Source organism: Thamnophis elegans, chromosome 12 (assembly GCF_009769535.1).
Source record: "Thamnophis elegans isolate rThaEle1 chromosome 12, rThaEle1.pri, whole genome shotgun sequence".
Classification (NCBI taxonomy): domain Eukaryota; kingdom Metazoa; phylum Chordata; class Lepidosauria; order Squamata; family Colubridae; genus Thamnophis; species Thamnophis elegans.
The window spans coordinates 53,471,855-53,486,914 of record NC_045552.1 but is presented as its reverse complement, the minus strand read 5'-3'; the positions used below and the strand labels follow the sequence as shown (position 1 = coordinate 53,486,914).

Below are 15,060 nucleotides of genomic sequence, written 5' to 3'. Positions count from 1 at the left end.
TGATCCCGAAAATACAATTTGTTCAGAAAAAGACAGATCTTTAATGTCAGAATGCTTCCTATCTTCTTATCTGAAGCAAATATGACGCATCGGGGGGGTTTTTTTTGGAAAAGAAAAAAAAACAATTTACAGATTTTTACCTTCCTACGAGTGGGAAGGTTTATCAGATTTATAAGTCGATGAGAACTGTAATTTTGAGCAGCGTGACAAAAACTGTGGAAGTATACTGTGATTAAAAAAAAACCCAACAGATTTATTGCTAACGCCGTATATCAGTTCATACAAAATGTAGCCTAGTATACTTCAGAATTGTTCGGGTTTCAAAATCAGACAAGCTAGGTTGGTTAATTCATTTTTTAAAGAACAAAAGGAGGATGCTACACCAGTTTGTCCCCATGCCCCACTGAGAGAGAAAATGGTGTCATACATTATTGGCTGTGTTAACATTTACAGATTATTAAAAATTAACAGAGTTGGAAGGGACCTTGTAGGTCATCGAGTCCAACCCCCTGCCCTAGCAGACCCTATACCCTTTCTGACAGATGGCAGTCTCTCTTCTTGAAAGCTTCCATTGATGAAGCTCCCACAACTTCTGAAGGCAACTTCTGTTCCATGGGTTGAATGTTCTCACTGTCAGAAAATATCTCATTTCCAATTTGAATCTCTCCTTGATTAGTTTCCAACCATTGCTTCTTGTTCTACACTCAGGTGCCTTGGAGAATAGTTTGACTCCCTCTTCTTTGTGGCAGCCCCTGAGATATTGGAACACTGTTATCATGTTTCCCCTGGTCTTTCTTTTCATCATACTAGACATACCGTTCTTGCAACAGTTCATCGTATGTTTAAGTCTCCAGGCCCCTAATCATCTTGGTTGCTCTTCTCTGCACTCTTTCTAGAGTCTCAACATCTTTTTATAGTGTGGTGACCAAAGCTGGATGCAGTGGTCTTACATTTGGTGAATGTTATTGTGATAGAACTAAAGGTAACGGTTAAGTCGTTCCTGACTCTAGTCGTTCCCAACTCTAGGGGGCGGTGCTCATCTCCGTTTCAAAGCCAAAGAGCCAGCGCTGTCTGAAGACGTCTCTGTGGTCATGTGGCCGCATGTCTAAACACCCTTCCCACTGAAGGTGGTTCCTATTTTTCTACTTGCATTTTTTACATGCTTTTGAACTGCTAGGTTGGCAGAAGCTGGGACAAGCAAAGGAAGCTCATTCCGTTACATGGCACTAGGGATTCGAACTGCTGAACTGCCGACCTTTCTGATTGACAAACTCAGTTAGCTACTGAGCCACCATGTCCCTTAATGGAGCTACTAGTAAGTTAAAGGAATGGTAACGCGTCTGAAGAATGATGTAAACAAAACATTGGATATCATTGAAAGATGCATCAGTGTTTGCATTCTGTGGTTCTTCGTAACTGTTCTTGTGGTCAGTTAGGATTTCTTGTAAATGTGAGGTAAGCTCCCCGTTGGGAGAGCGAGTACGTTCAGAGAAGCGTTGTTAGAGTTGTGTTGGAGAACACACAAAACCAGCATACAGAGACACTGCAGTTTAAATAGGCTTTTACTTTCGTGGAAATAGAGGTAGAGTCCATCAAACAGTCCAAGTCATACATGGATAAGACAGTCAGTCATCAATGTCTTTCAGTTAAGGGATAATCCAAATAACATAGTCCAGTAATGATACAAATAGTCTTGTACACAAAGTTTGCTAGCAGTTGCAAAACTTACAATAGCTCACGGCACTCAGATCAGATCAGCCCAGCATCTAACGAACAGAGAGCTAACAGTCATTCTGGCTCCCTCTTATGGCCGATTGAGGAAAACAGCACCAATCACATTTTACAGCACGATTTAAAGAAACAGGTACAACATTGTTACATGATTTATATATTGCCAACCCAACCGTTAGAATTATATTCCTAACAGTAAATAATCCTTAAAAAAAAAGAAATGGAATTTTATATTGTTGCCCATCTCAAGGGTTAATCTCTCTTCTGGCACACTCATGACACAGGTTTGAAGTCGCGGAGATGAAAAGCAAAAAAAAAGATATGACAATTTTTTCGTTACTGTCTTTCCTTTTTCAGCGATACTCTAATTTCAGAATGGTACTTAACTTCTCTGGGAATGTGGAGGGGTTATTATTATGCAATTTCTTACTGTGCGCACTTTAAAAAATGGTTCAGAAGGAGCACTTCTCAGCTCCAAGATGGCAAGCAGAAACCTTCCCTAGGACGGGTTAAAACAGCTGGATATTTTACTAAGATGTCTCGCAGGGGTGGGCTGCTGGAGGTCTGCAGGGGTTCGGGAGAACCTCCAGCTAAAATTCTGTGCAGTTCGGAGAATCCCAAAACTCCACTCCTGGCTGGCCCCGCCCACCCCTCCCCTCGACTCCTAGGAGTCCCCACACAGCCCATTTTGATGCAGGTAAGTATAGGGTGTGCGAGGAGGCTCAGGGAGGGTGAAGTTCAGGAAGGCTGGAAACGGGCCCAGAAATGGCCTCCAGAGGTCTCTGGAACTTGGGAGACCATTTTTGTCCTCCGGAGGCTTTCCTGGAGCCCGGGGAGCAAACACCCCCCCCCGTGCCATGGTGCAGGAGACTGACTAGGCCACGCCTGCCATGGCCACACCCACCCAGCAATTGGGCATAGAACCCTTTGCGAAGGGGTTTTTGAAGCCCACCCTGGATGTCTCATTAAAGCAACTGCGACTCTTAAGGCAGCCACGCTCTTTGGCTAAAAGCTGAAAAAAGGCAGACAAGGTCTTAAGAGTCTTCTGAATTTTTTTAATTAAAAAAATAAAATTAAACAGCTGCAGGGGGCATAGGGACTGGCCTTGAAGGACAGAAGGGAGAGGTGTTGCCAGGGCAATCGACGGATGAGAGGGGCTGTTATTTGGGAAATATCTTGGGCATGCCCTTCCCTAGTTCACACAAAGTCTAAGAAAGAGGGGGGGGAAACACCTTTAGACTTGCAAGATTCTGCTCCAATGAAAATTGTCCTGACTTAGATGGTTGTTCGTTTCTTAGTCTGGTCTACCTTATACGACTGACACAGGCATTGTGATATTAGCAATAGACTTATATACCGCTTCACAGTGCTTTATAGTACTCTCTAAGCGGTTTCAGTGTCAGCATCTTGCCCCCAACAATCTGGGTCCTCATTTTACCCACCTCGGAAGGATGGAAGGCTGAGTCAACCTTGACCCAGTCAGGATCGAACTCCTGGCAATGGGCAGAGTTAGCAATAGCACTTAGACTTATATACTACTTCATTGTGCTTTACATACTCTCAAAGCAATTTACAGTGTCATCATCTTGACCCTGGCAATCTGGGTCCTCATTTTACTGACCTTGGAAGGATAGAAGGCTGTATCAACTTTGAGCCGGTCAGGATCGAACTCCTGGCAATGGGCAGAATTAGCAATAGCAATAGCACTTAGACTTATAATACCACTTCACCATTCTTTACAGCACTCTCTAAGTGGTTTATAAGGTCAACATCTTGCCCCTCATTTTACCGACCTCAGAAGGATGAAAGGCTGAGTCCACCTTGAGCCTGTTAGGTTCGAACTCCTGACATTGAGCAGAGTTAGCCTGCAATATTGCATTCTAATCACTGTGCTACCACAATGCTGTTACTCAATGTTATTTAAGGAGGGATGATAAAAAAAAACTTGGAACATTTTCACTTACTTGTCTCTTTTACATCTCTTTTAGTATACATCTGCGTTGACCCACGATGCAATCCTTGTCATAGCGGAAGCGTTCCGGTACCTCCGAAGGCAGCGGGTAGATGTATCCCGGAGAGGAAGTGCTGGAGATTGTTTAGCAAACCCAGCCGTGCCTTGGAGCCAAGGGATTGATATTGAGAGAGCATTGAAGATGGTAAGGATATAAAGTGGCAGCATCTACTCTGTATTGGTTAAGTGGGAAAGGCCCTTGGGAAGGAAGACATTTCATTTATTTATCTTATTTGTTAATTTTAGATTGACCCATCTATCTAATATGCAATGTTTTTGTATATTTGCAAAGTTACTCGAACCATTAAAAATTTCTAAAAGAAATGTTCATTTTCTCTTGCCCTTCCCCCCAAAAAATCCCAACCGGAAGGTAATGGAAGTGATAAAATAGCATTAACAAATATATAAGACAGGAACACAGGCAAAAATGCAGAAAATAAACTGCACTGCAGAGGAGGCACTGAAAATCAAACGCACTTTAGCAGGCCCTGGAGAAACAAAAGGGAGAAGAGAAAAGCAATTTTGGTTTTGGAAAGATCTTAATGAAGATGCCCAACATATTTCTTTATTAAAGGCTTTCATAAATGCTCACCCCTCTAGCTGAGAAGAACACCCCTCCCCCTTACGAGGAGGAGGGGAAGAAGATATAGTTGGCAGAATTAGCCGCAAGTGGATAGGTCCCCCTTCTGTTTTCTGCCTTCCCTTGGTGACATGATTAAGGATAAGTCCACCTGCTCTTTGATTTTGATGGAATTGCTAAAAAAAAAAGACTTTTTGTGAAACCGTGGTTTTTGCATACTGGCCAATGCACGGAGGCTTCCTGTATCTTGTTATGTTGCAATTTTATCATTGTCAAGGTTCAGGTTCCAGGAATGACAGGAAATATCCAGTTTGACACCTATGGACGTAGAACCAATTACACAATTGATGTGTATGAAATGAGACCTGGCGGGCCACGGAAGGTATGCCACAGTTTGTTTGTTTGTTTGTTTGTTTCTCTGTCTGTCTTTCTTTCTCTCTCTCTTTCTCTTTCTTTCTCTTTTCTCTCTCTCTCTTTCTTTCTCATTCTCTATTTATTTATTTATTCCTCCTCCTCTTCCGCCTCTTCCTCCTCCTCTTCATTGCAATGGCCTTTTCTTCTGGTGCAAACTATTCTACAACTTCCAGTTCCTTGGCTAACCCAAAGCATCACCTGGTACCAAACAAGGACATTTCTTTCTTTCTTTCTTTCTTTCTTTCTTTTTCTTTCTTTCTTTTTCCTTTCTCTCTTTCTTTCTCTTTTTATTTCTCTCTCTTTCTTTCTTCATTCTCTATTTATTTATTTCCTCTCCTCTTCCTCCTCCTCCATTGCAATGGCCTTTTCTTTTGGTGCAAATTATTCTACAACTTCCAATTCCTTGGCTAACCCAAATCATCACCTGGTACCAAACAAAGACAACATTTCTTTCTTTCTTTCTTTCCTTCCTTCCTTCTTTCATTCCTTCCATCACATCTATCTATCTATCTATCTATCTATCTATCTATCTATCTATCTATCTATCTATCATCTACTATCTATCTATCTATCATCCTTCTAATCTACCTATCTATCTATATACCTATCTATCTATAAATACCAGTTACTCAAATTCACTATCTTAACTTGTCAATGCTCTCTTCAACCATAGGCTGGTTATTGGAATGAATATGAACGATTTGTGCCTGCAATTGATTCTACTGTGTCCAACGATACGTCCTCAGTTGAGAACAGAACCATTGTGGTGACTACCATCCTTGTAAGTTGTTACCTCTTTTCTAATCTTGATTCCTTTGAGTCACATTCAGCTTCTGATGCTTTCCTGGACACACAGATCTACGTAGTTTTCTGAAGAACGATATGGATTGGTTGCTCAGCACTTAATTTCCCCAAACTTTGATTGTTCTTCCTACTTTCTGAATTGACAGGCAGATCAGGTTTTCCTTAACATGTTGATGTTTGAACTTATAACTTAAAATGAGCCGTGGTGGCCCAGTGGTTAGAGTGCTGCATTGCAGGCTACTTCTGCTGACTGCTGGCTGGCTGCAGTTTGGCAGTTTAAATGTTACCAGGCCCAAGGTTGACTCAGCCTCCCGTCCTTCCAAGGTGGGTAAAATGAGGGCCCAGATTGTTGGGGGCAAGAGGCTGACTCTGTAAACCACTTAGAGAGGGCTGTGAAGCACTGTGAAGTGGTATAAGTCTAAGTGCTATTCAGTGGTGGGTTTCAAAAATTGTTCGAACCTACTCTGTGGGTGTGGCCTCCTTTGTGGGAGTGGCTTGCCACCCATGTGACCGGATGGGAGTGGCTTGCCGCCAATGTGATTGGATATGAAGATGCCGAAGATACTTGTCAGAACCACCTTAAATTACCTCACACACAGCCCTGGCATGCATAAGAATGGGATGTAAACTTGTTTTTTAAAAGGCATCTTTGGTTTGCGTTAAAACAACTTCAACACACGCAATGTTCTGATTGCACCACAAACGCAGTAGTCATCCTTACCTTTCACAGAGGCACGGAGTTTTATAAATAGGAGCATGATAATGTAGGATAATCATATCCAAGGACCAGTGGTGGGTTTCAAAAAAATTTGGAACCTCTTCTGTAGGTGGCCTGCTTTCCGGGTCCACTGGTGGAACCTCTTCTAACCGGTTCGGTAGATTTGACAAACCGCTTCTACTGAATAGTGCGAACTGGTAGGAACCCACCTCTGGTGCTATTGCTATTAAAATCAGAGGGTTGCAAGGGACATTGGAGGACTTTTAATTCAATCCCCTGATCGAGTATCTTATGTCATTCCGGACAAATGGCTGTCATGAAACCTCTAGCGATAGAACATGTACAATTTCAGGAGCCAAGCTGTTCCACTGATGAATTGTTCTCCTTGGCAGGAAATTTCTCCTGAGTTCTAGGTTCTTCCAGCTTCTTTGGTTGGGATTTCTCCCCGTTCACTCTAATGTTGATGCATTTGAAGGAATCCCTTCCTTCTAACTTATTTTCTCCTTGTGTCATTTTCTAGGAAGCACCCTATGTCATGCGCAAGCAGTCACCTGACCAGAAGGAAGGGAATGAGAAATACGAAGGGTATTGTGTTGACCTCGCTTACGAAATTGCAAAACATGTTGGGATTAAATATGTCCTGTCCATTGTTCCTGATGGGAAGTATGGAGCAAAGGACCCTGAGACTAAAATGTGGAATGGCATGGTGGGTGAGCTGGTCTATGGGGTAAGTCCTTATATGTTGTGGTTCTGCTACTCATTTGCCTTATGACCATATCACCAAAGTGAAGTGGATTACCTCTCCATCTGTCTTTCTTGGCAAAGCTGCTTAGATGTACAGTATCCTGCAAGAATATCCAGCAAAATCCAAGTAGATGAACTATGTTGGCTGTCCAAATATGGAGATGATACCTACCCTTATGGGTGTCCTTAGCTCTGTGATTTCAACTGTTCACCAGTTAATGGTGTCGACCAACTCAAACCAACAGGTTTGCTGAAAACCGTTTAATCATGCCCCAGAAGAGTTCAAACGCCTATCAGAATTCATTGCCCCAGGAAATAATGGGGATTCTAGCAAGAATTTCCTCTTCATGGCTGCCCTCAAGGAACTCTGAGAGTGAAAATTCTCTTTGCAGCAGCTCCCTTTATAATTCTGAGAATTAATGGTGAGAGCAGCAGATTTTGTGATCTGAAATCTCACTGTTTCATTGGCAAGGAAGGAATGGAATTGATCATCGGTAGGCAGCCCAAACGTGAAATGTAGAATTTTGAGAAGGCCGTATCTTACTCCCACCTTCTTATGTTGTTCTCTATTAATTGTGCTTCTTTTTCTCTTCTCTTTAAAAGCTCTTGGCATTGTTTAAGTGTGAGTGACAGAAGAATAACGTCTCTTTAGAATTTTTGTTCAGACTTTCCACAGCTTTGGCGTTTCTATTCATCTTTGGGTTGGTTTTGACTTCTAAGAGAAGGCTCAACCCTTCCCACAGAAATGCATTTGATAGCATAGCTTGAGGTTCCCCTCCTGGCATTTTCAGTGCTAAAATATAGGGTATTTGCATCAAGCAGAAAACTCTGTCATGAAAAAATTTCTTAGCATTGTTAAAACGGTTCTCACATGAAAGAAACAGATGCTTGTTCTAAAGGCAGAACACAAGCGATGCTTTAACATTACAAGGATGTTGGTGTTAGGTTAAACAAAATCGGGCGTGCTCCCTTGCCATCTGAGCTCTTGAGGAATTAGAATAATTGGAGGAGAAGTCAATTATGTATCCTAGGCTTCAGGTTAATGTGCCGAGTAATATTTGGCCCGATTTTTAACCGAGAAGAATGTGACATAGTAAATTGTGGATGAGTTATATGAGCTTGATCTCTCCCAGCAAGGATTTGTAAGACACCTGGTGTCTTTGTGATGTAAATGTTCTCGCTCAGTGTGAAAAAGCAATTCCTCTCCATACCGAATGTCACCATTCAGATTGTTTCGGTGTACACATCAGGAAGCTGTGTCTTCATGGGCTGTCGTTCAATCATCACAGCCTTTGAAAAAATCTGCAGAGTGCTTTAAAACAGGCATGCAATCAGATCTTGTCAAGGAATTGTGCAGCAGCTGTCCAAGTGGAGCCAAAGACACTGACGCCAACGTGGAGTTTAATATTGATAAACATATTTAACATTCATATTTGCAGCAGACGAGTTAGTCAAGAACACAGGGACGTTGTGAGGTAAATCAAACAGCATACAGAGCACACAGAAAAAAAGGCGGGAAACAAGGGGAACTCCCCCTTACACCCACAGCAGCCAATCATAGCATAGCTTGCCTCATGCATGAGTCAGCACTCTAACTCAGTGTTTTTCAACCTTTTTTGTGCAAAGGCACACTTTTTTCATGAAAAAAATCACGAGGCACACCACCATTAGAAAATGTTAAAAAATTTTAACTCTGTGCCTATATTGACTATATACAAAGTGTTTTTCCCACGGCACACCTTACACTATGTCACGGCACACTAGTGTGCCGCGGCACAGTGGTTGAAAAACACTGCTCTAACTAGCCAACTACAACTGTGTGTTCTTTATTGTTTCAATTACCAAATTCAATATCCTAACATTTCTGATGTACCATAGTTGCATTTCAGGCTCTTGGCTATTCCCCACTTAAAGAGCTTTGCCTTAAATTCTGTCCCGGTCTGTCTGGGTTCTATTCAGGTGACGTGATGCCATATTTTGGGGGGCACCTCCATATTTTTCGGGCATTCCTGGAAGTGGATTTGTTGGATTTGTGTCAGGCAACTGCGCAGCACTGTCCAAATGAAGTCAGAGATACTGTCACAAACTTGTAATTCAATATAAATCAATATATTTAACGTTCCTATTTGCAGCAGGACGAGATAGCCAGCAACACGGGAACATTGTGAGGTAAATCACAAACGGCATACAGAGCACCCTGAAGAAAAAAGGCGGGATAAAAAGGGGAAACTCTCCCCCTTTACACCCATAGCTACCAATCACAGCGCAGATTGCCTCACGCAGGAGCCAATACTCTCCAATCAATCAACTACAGCTGTGTCTTTTGTCCCATTGTACATTTTACGGTTCCAGCTACTAAATTTAATATCCTAACAGATCTTATATCTGTGTTGACTAAGAAAGAAGTCCCATTTTATCTAGTAGACTTTGCACTGCAAAGCACAGCTGATCCTCTGTATCTTTATTCATGTACAATCAACAAAGAGATGGTTGCTCAGTGAAAGTATTTAATAAAGCATCTTCTATGTTCATTCGTTCCTAACCACCCAGAATCACTGGCAGCATATAAATGCAATAAATTATGATTACGATTAGTGTTAGGCCTGCCAAGATAGGTATATTTATAGGATATTTAATTCTTTTTAGTGTTAGGTTAGGTCCCCTAAATGAAGTTCCTCTAATAATAAAATAGAGAGCTTTTTTCTTTAGCAGAAGCAAAAGATTTTCTATTCCCTTTCCCCCTTCCATGATAATTTGCATTACTTTGATATGCAATAGCTTGCAAAAAATATTCACGGCAAGAGGAAAGCTAAACTAAACTTCACAAGCTGATACTCTAACAAGCTAAATTCAGCAGAGAGGCTTCTGTTTAATTGGTTTTATTAACATTGCCTTTATCCAACAGGAAGGGTGTGATTCAAGTTCCATTGATGTATCCTTTAGCAAAGCTGTGTTGCAACCAAATACATTTCACTGTACCTAGGGATACAGCACAAGGGATGCAGTGGCTCAGTGGCTAAGATGCTGAGCTTGTCGATCAGAAGGTCGGCAGTTCAGCGGTTTGAATCCCTAGCGCCACGTAAATGGAGTGAGCTCCTGTTACTTGTCCCAGCTTCTGCCAACCTAGCAGTTCGAAAACATGTAAAAAGGCAAGTAGAAAAATAGGAGCCACCTTTGGTAGGAAGTAACAGCATTCCCTGTGCGTTTGGCACTTAGTCATGCTGACCATGGAGACGTCTTCGGATAGCGCTGGCTCTTCGGCTTTGAAACGGAGATGAGCACCACCCCTTAGAGTCGGGAATGACTAGCACATATGTGCAAGGGGAACCTTTACCTTTTAGGAATACAGCAAGATTTGATAGGCTACAGAGCCCGTCTGGTTCAGTTAAGGCACCAAGCTAGAAACCAGGAAGCAGTGAGTTCTAGTCCCACCTTAGGCATGAAAGCCAGCTTGGGGACTTTGGACTAATCATCAGGAAGTTGTGAGTTCTAGTCTCACCTTGGGCATGAAAATTGGTTGGATGACTTTAGGCCAATCACCAGGAGATGGTGAGTTCTAGTCTCACCTTAACCATGAAAGTCAGCTGGGTTTCTTCTCGGACCAGTCCCTCTAGTTTAGCTCTGGGAACAGAGGTGGGTTCCTACCAGTTCGCTAGAACCGGTTCGTCAAATCTACCGAACCAGTTAGAAGAGGTTCCACCAGTGGACCCGGAAAGCAGGCCCACCTACAGAAGAGGTTCCAATTTTTTTTGAAACTCACCACTGGCAAGGATCTTGTAACTTGACAGCTTTAAGACTTGCATGCTTCAATGCCAGAGTTTCTGAATAGCTACTTGGACCAACCTAAGTACTAATTCATAATTTCATATCCGGTCACATGGGCGGCAAGACACTCCCATCCGGTCACATGGGCCAAGCCACTCCCACAAAGGAGGCCACACCCACGAGTAGGTTCCAACAATTTTTGAAACCCACCACTGCCTGGGAAGTAGACATTTCTGAATTCTTGTCTAGAAAACTGCAAAGACTTATCCAATCCAAGACTGACTCAAATCCATCAAATAAATAAATAAATAAAATAAGGGAGGGGGAGTTAGTTATCTGTATATGATAGATAACCCTTTCCCCTCATCATAGGGACAGCAAAAAGCAACACCCTGGTTCTTGAACGTTATCTTTTCATCCACCTTCACTTAGTCTCCTTCCAGATTCAGTTGCCTACACAAGATGAACAGACACAAGATACAGGAGAGATGGCTGGCTTTGGTCTTGGTCTTCTGTGAGACCTCTTATGTCCTCCATCATTTTACTGTTTATACTCTTAGTTTACAACTATCTCCCGAGACTGCTTGCCTTCCTATGGTCATGACCCTGTAGCAGAAAATGAGACAAGACCAGCTCTTTGTCGGAGGGAGAGGTTTATTTGCGCAAAGGTTCAGTAGTGATTGGTCAAGCAAAATCTGAACCCCGAAGGGCAGTTGTTTACAGTCTTTTATACTTTTAGCCAACATACCGATCATCCCAAAGTACCTGGCCTTCCTGTGTCACGTAGACCTCATACACAATCTCCCAAAACAGAGACATGACATATGAGCCGAGATGGCGCAGTGGTTAGGTGCAGTACTGCAGGCCACTTCAGCTGACTGCTATCTGCAGTTCAGCGGTTCAAATCTTACCGGCTCAAGGTTGACTCAGCCTTCCATCCTTCCGAGGTGGGTAAAATGAGGACCCGGATTGTTGTTGGGGGCAATATGCTGACTCTGTAAACCGCTTAGAGAGGGCTGAAAGCCCTATGAAGCGGTATATAAGTCTAACTGCTATTGCTATTCATTACTCATTTACCTCCCCACAGGGGGTATTGGTACCAATATCTTGTTTCATTTGTTTTAGTTAGATAAAGCAAACAGGACAACTAATCTTAAGGGTAATCATTCCTTTTTCCCATTCCATATGGGAAAGAAACTTTAATACCCAAATAATCTGTCTAGTTATCAATTTCTCTTTTAATCCGGATTTGGGGAGAGGTTATACCACTTGCAGATGGGCAAGGATTCCAAGTGAGTCCTTCCGCTTGACCCCTCCTTCCAGCCTATCTGGCAATTCCCCAAACCAAAGCCTGTTATATTTGAAGCCGTCCGGATGATTGACCGCAATTATGTAAATGAAATAACTTGATGCAAATGAATTCAACTGGTGAGAATGGCTTCTATTGTGCCCATTTATTTATTTTTAATGCCCATTCAGTTCCAACTGGCACTCTTTCCAATTGCTACAGTTGTCCATTCAAGGAAAGGTCATAAAACACAAAGGTGTGTAGAACTTGAGGTGCCTCTGGGAACATGTGGCTCCCAGGGACTCTTCTCCCCAATTGCCACCAGCTTATAATTTCTGATTGCTAAATAAAGTGCTAAAATGCAAATACTCAGATAAGGAATTGTAGCTGCTGCTGACAATGTTACCCATTAATCCTATCCAACTCTTGGCTATTCTATGGGCCAGGTGTTCTCCACATCTTCTGATCTTGCACTACTTCTTCGAGTTCCTCCATGGTCTGGCTGGCATCAGTTGTAATGGTGGAATAATAGCTAATAGTTTTCAGTTAAACAGTTCAAATGAAGCTACGTTTTGTTCCTACAATGGCAGCATTCAAGTCTCCCCCCCCCCCCTAAGTTGTAGAGCATGTCATTCAAAAATTAGATGTGGCCAGATTTAAATCTCATTGTCAAGTTTTGAAAACTTCAATTGCCTGAAGGTATACCGGTCCCTTTTAATCTTCCTTGGAAGATATCGAAGCACATGCTACTCTTAGATCCAACTCGCGATATCGTCGGAGATATTTCGATGGCAGCAGATGCATCCTGTGAATGAAGAAGGCTTATCGCTAACTCAACTTTTGCACAAATGCCAACATTTCATAGAGTGATTTGGCTCCGGCCCAAACTCTCATGACTTCTTTTGAGATCAGTCCAACTCAGAAGGCTGATTCGGGAATGTCTGACTTGAAGCCCAAGCATGAGTGCCCTCCTCCATCTCGCTCTCTCTATGGGGACGACAAAATTGCCAAACGCTTATAAGTAGCCTTGCCAAGTTTTGCTGAGCCGAGCAGAAAACCGATGCTTTTAACTAAGCTAAGGATTTTTCATACGTTTCTTGAACTGGGGAATGGCCAAGGCAAGGAAAACGTAAATGAATGATGTTGGCTTGTACATGGCCATTTGCTTAAAAACAAAAGGCATTAAATAGGGAAGACCCAGTTTGCAAAGGCCAAGTGAGGCAGGTAAGTTGTCCGGAACACAAACTAGTTAAGTCCAATTGGTAAAAATAAATAAAATAAATGCCCCCCCCCCCGAGATAGTTTCAACTTCATCATCCCGTATTTTTACACCTGTTTAGCTGCTGCTGTAGAAAGTTGGGCTAATTACCTGTGGTGGATTTGGGGGAGCTAAGGCATCAGTAAGGGCTGTTGGTCCAGACTTTATTGATAGATAGGATCTTATGTTTAGTACAGCCCAGTTTATAAAGCGATCAAACAAGGTTCTTGATGCTTTTAATTCCAGACCATCAACTAATCCACTCAACTCTTCTTCCTGGTTCTTGAAAGGGAAAAAGGAAAGCAGCAAGGTGGATCCTCAAAATAATATTTGGTGACCCACCATCAAAACATCCTTCTCTTTCTTTTCTCAGATATGTTCATCTCTTATCTTCCCAGCCGTTGGGACTAGTAATGTTAGTTACTGAGCTAAATGGAAGCTGGATGCATCAGGAGTTTTACTCAGCATCAAATTCCAAACACACACACAATCTTTGCCTGAGAGTTGTCCATCACACCGCCACCCCAGCAGAAGACCAGAGAATGCCATGTGGAAATTCCCTGGAAAGAAAGAAGGCAATGCCTTCATAATAAGCTCACAATACACATTTTGAGGATTAAACATCTTGATCAGACTAATATACGGGTCATTGGCAATGCACTTGGGCTTCCTCTCCAGAACTTAGAAATGTATTACTAAAGTTAAAAGCAAGGATCAGGGTGTTTCTCCCCATACCTCCCCTCTGATAAGCATTGTATAAAAAAAATGATTGACAGTGGTTATGCTAGCAGGTATGAAGAAACTCAGTTTCTGTCAGGCTCAAAAAAATCAAGAAAGACATACCGAGATTCTTCTAAACAAGTTTCTTTATTGCTGCTCACCTGTAGACAGAATCTTGAAAGACTAAAGCAAAATACTTGTATCATTAAAGATGTGGGGCAGAAATTTTCTAGGGAGGAGCTGCCTTAACTCTCTTCCTGCAACCAAATTATTTAAACTTCATTGTCTCTTGGTCCACTGGAATGCAGCCCCTCCCTCCTGGGAACCAGACTACATTCTACCTCAGTTTCTGGCATAACATGCCCACCCAAGAACAGCCAAGTGGAATAGGTACCCTGTTCTGACCCCCTCCTCCATCCAGTAACGAATGCCGAAACAAGCTTAAATGGAATGTCCTTTAATAACAAGACACCAAAACCTCGGTGGCTGAAAGCCAAGCAAAACAACAGATAAGGACCTTGGCAGCAACTCAGACAAACTCAGGCAGCAATAAACACAGATAAGGCTTGGCAGCAATCCAGCCTGCCAAGCTCACAGTACTTGTCCTCCGACATTCAATCCTGCATTGACTTCTGCAAAGAGGGCCGTGTGCACAAGTAGCTTTTTATAGTCTGGAGAGGAGCCTAATGACCCCCAGCTGAGTACAATCATCTCCTGTAATTGCATAATTGTTCCTGACGCCTAGTAGCTCTTCGATGGTGTGCATCCAGGAACAACTCACTGCTGGCCCCCGGCTCACTCTTCCTTGTCTCCTCCCCACTGGTCCAAGGCTCAGGCACCTCCTGGTGGCCAACCAACCTCTCTGCGCCCTGCTCAGAGTCGGAACCCTGTCCAGGGTCCTCCACATCCTCCAGAGCCGACTAAGAGGGCCCCTCGCTGTCGGAGTCTGGTGGCAGCTCCAACGGCACCTGCTGGACCTCAACACTACTCAATCCATGTTTTCATCTCCTCTGTCACAGATTTGACA

At 42.8% G+C, this 15,060-nt stretch overlaps 1 protein-coding gene across 1 annotated transcript in view; it reads left to right on the top strand.

The window, feature by feature from the left end:
• Nucleotides 1–15,060, top strand: part of GRIA3 (glutamate ionotropic receptor AMPA type subunit 3) — a 170,454-nt gene that overhangs the window by 98,783 nt on the left and 56,611 nt on the right. The window contains 4 exon segments of the mRNA XM_032228546.1: nt 3,720–3,887; nt 4,600–4,704; nt 5,410–5,517; nt 6,779–6,985. Coding sequence (XP_032084437.1) covers nt 3,720–3,887; nt 4,600–4,704; nt 5,410–5,517; nt 6,779–6,985 — 588 coding nt within the window.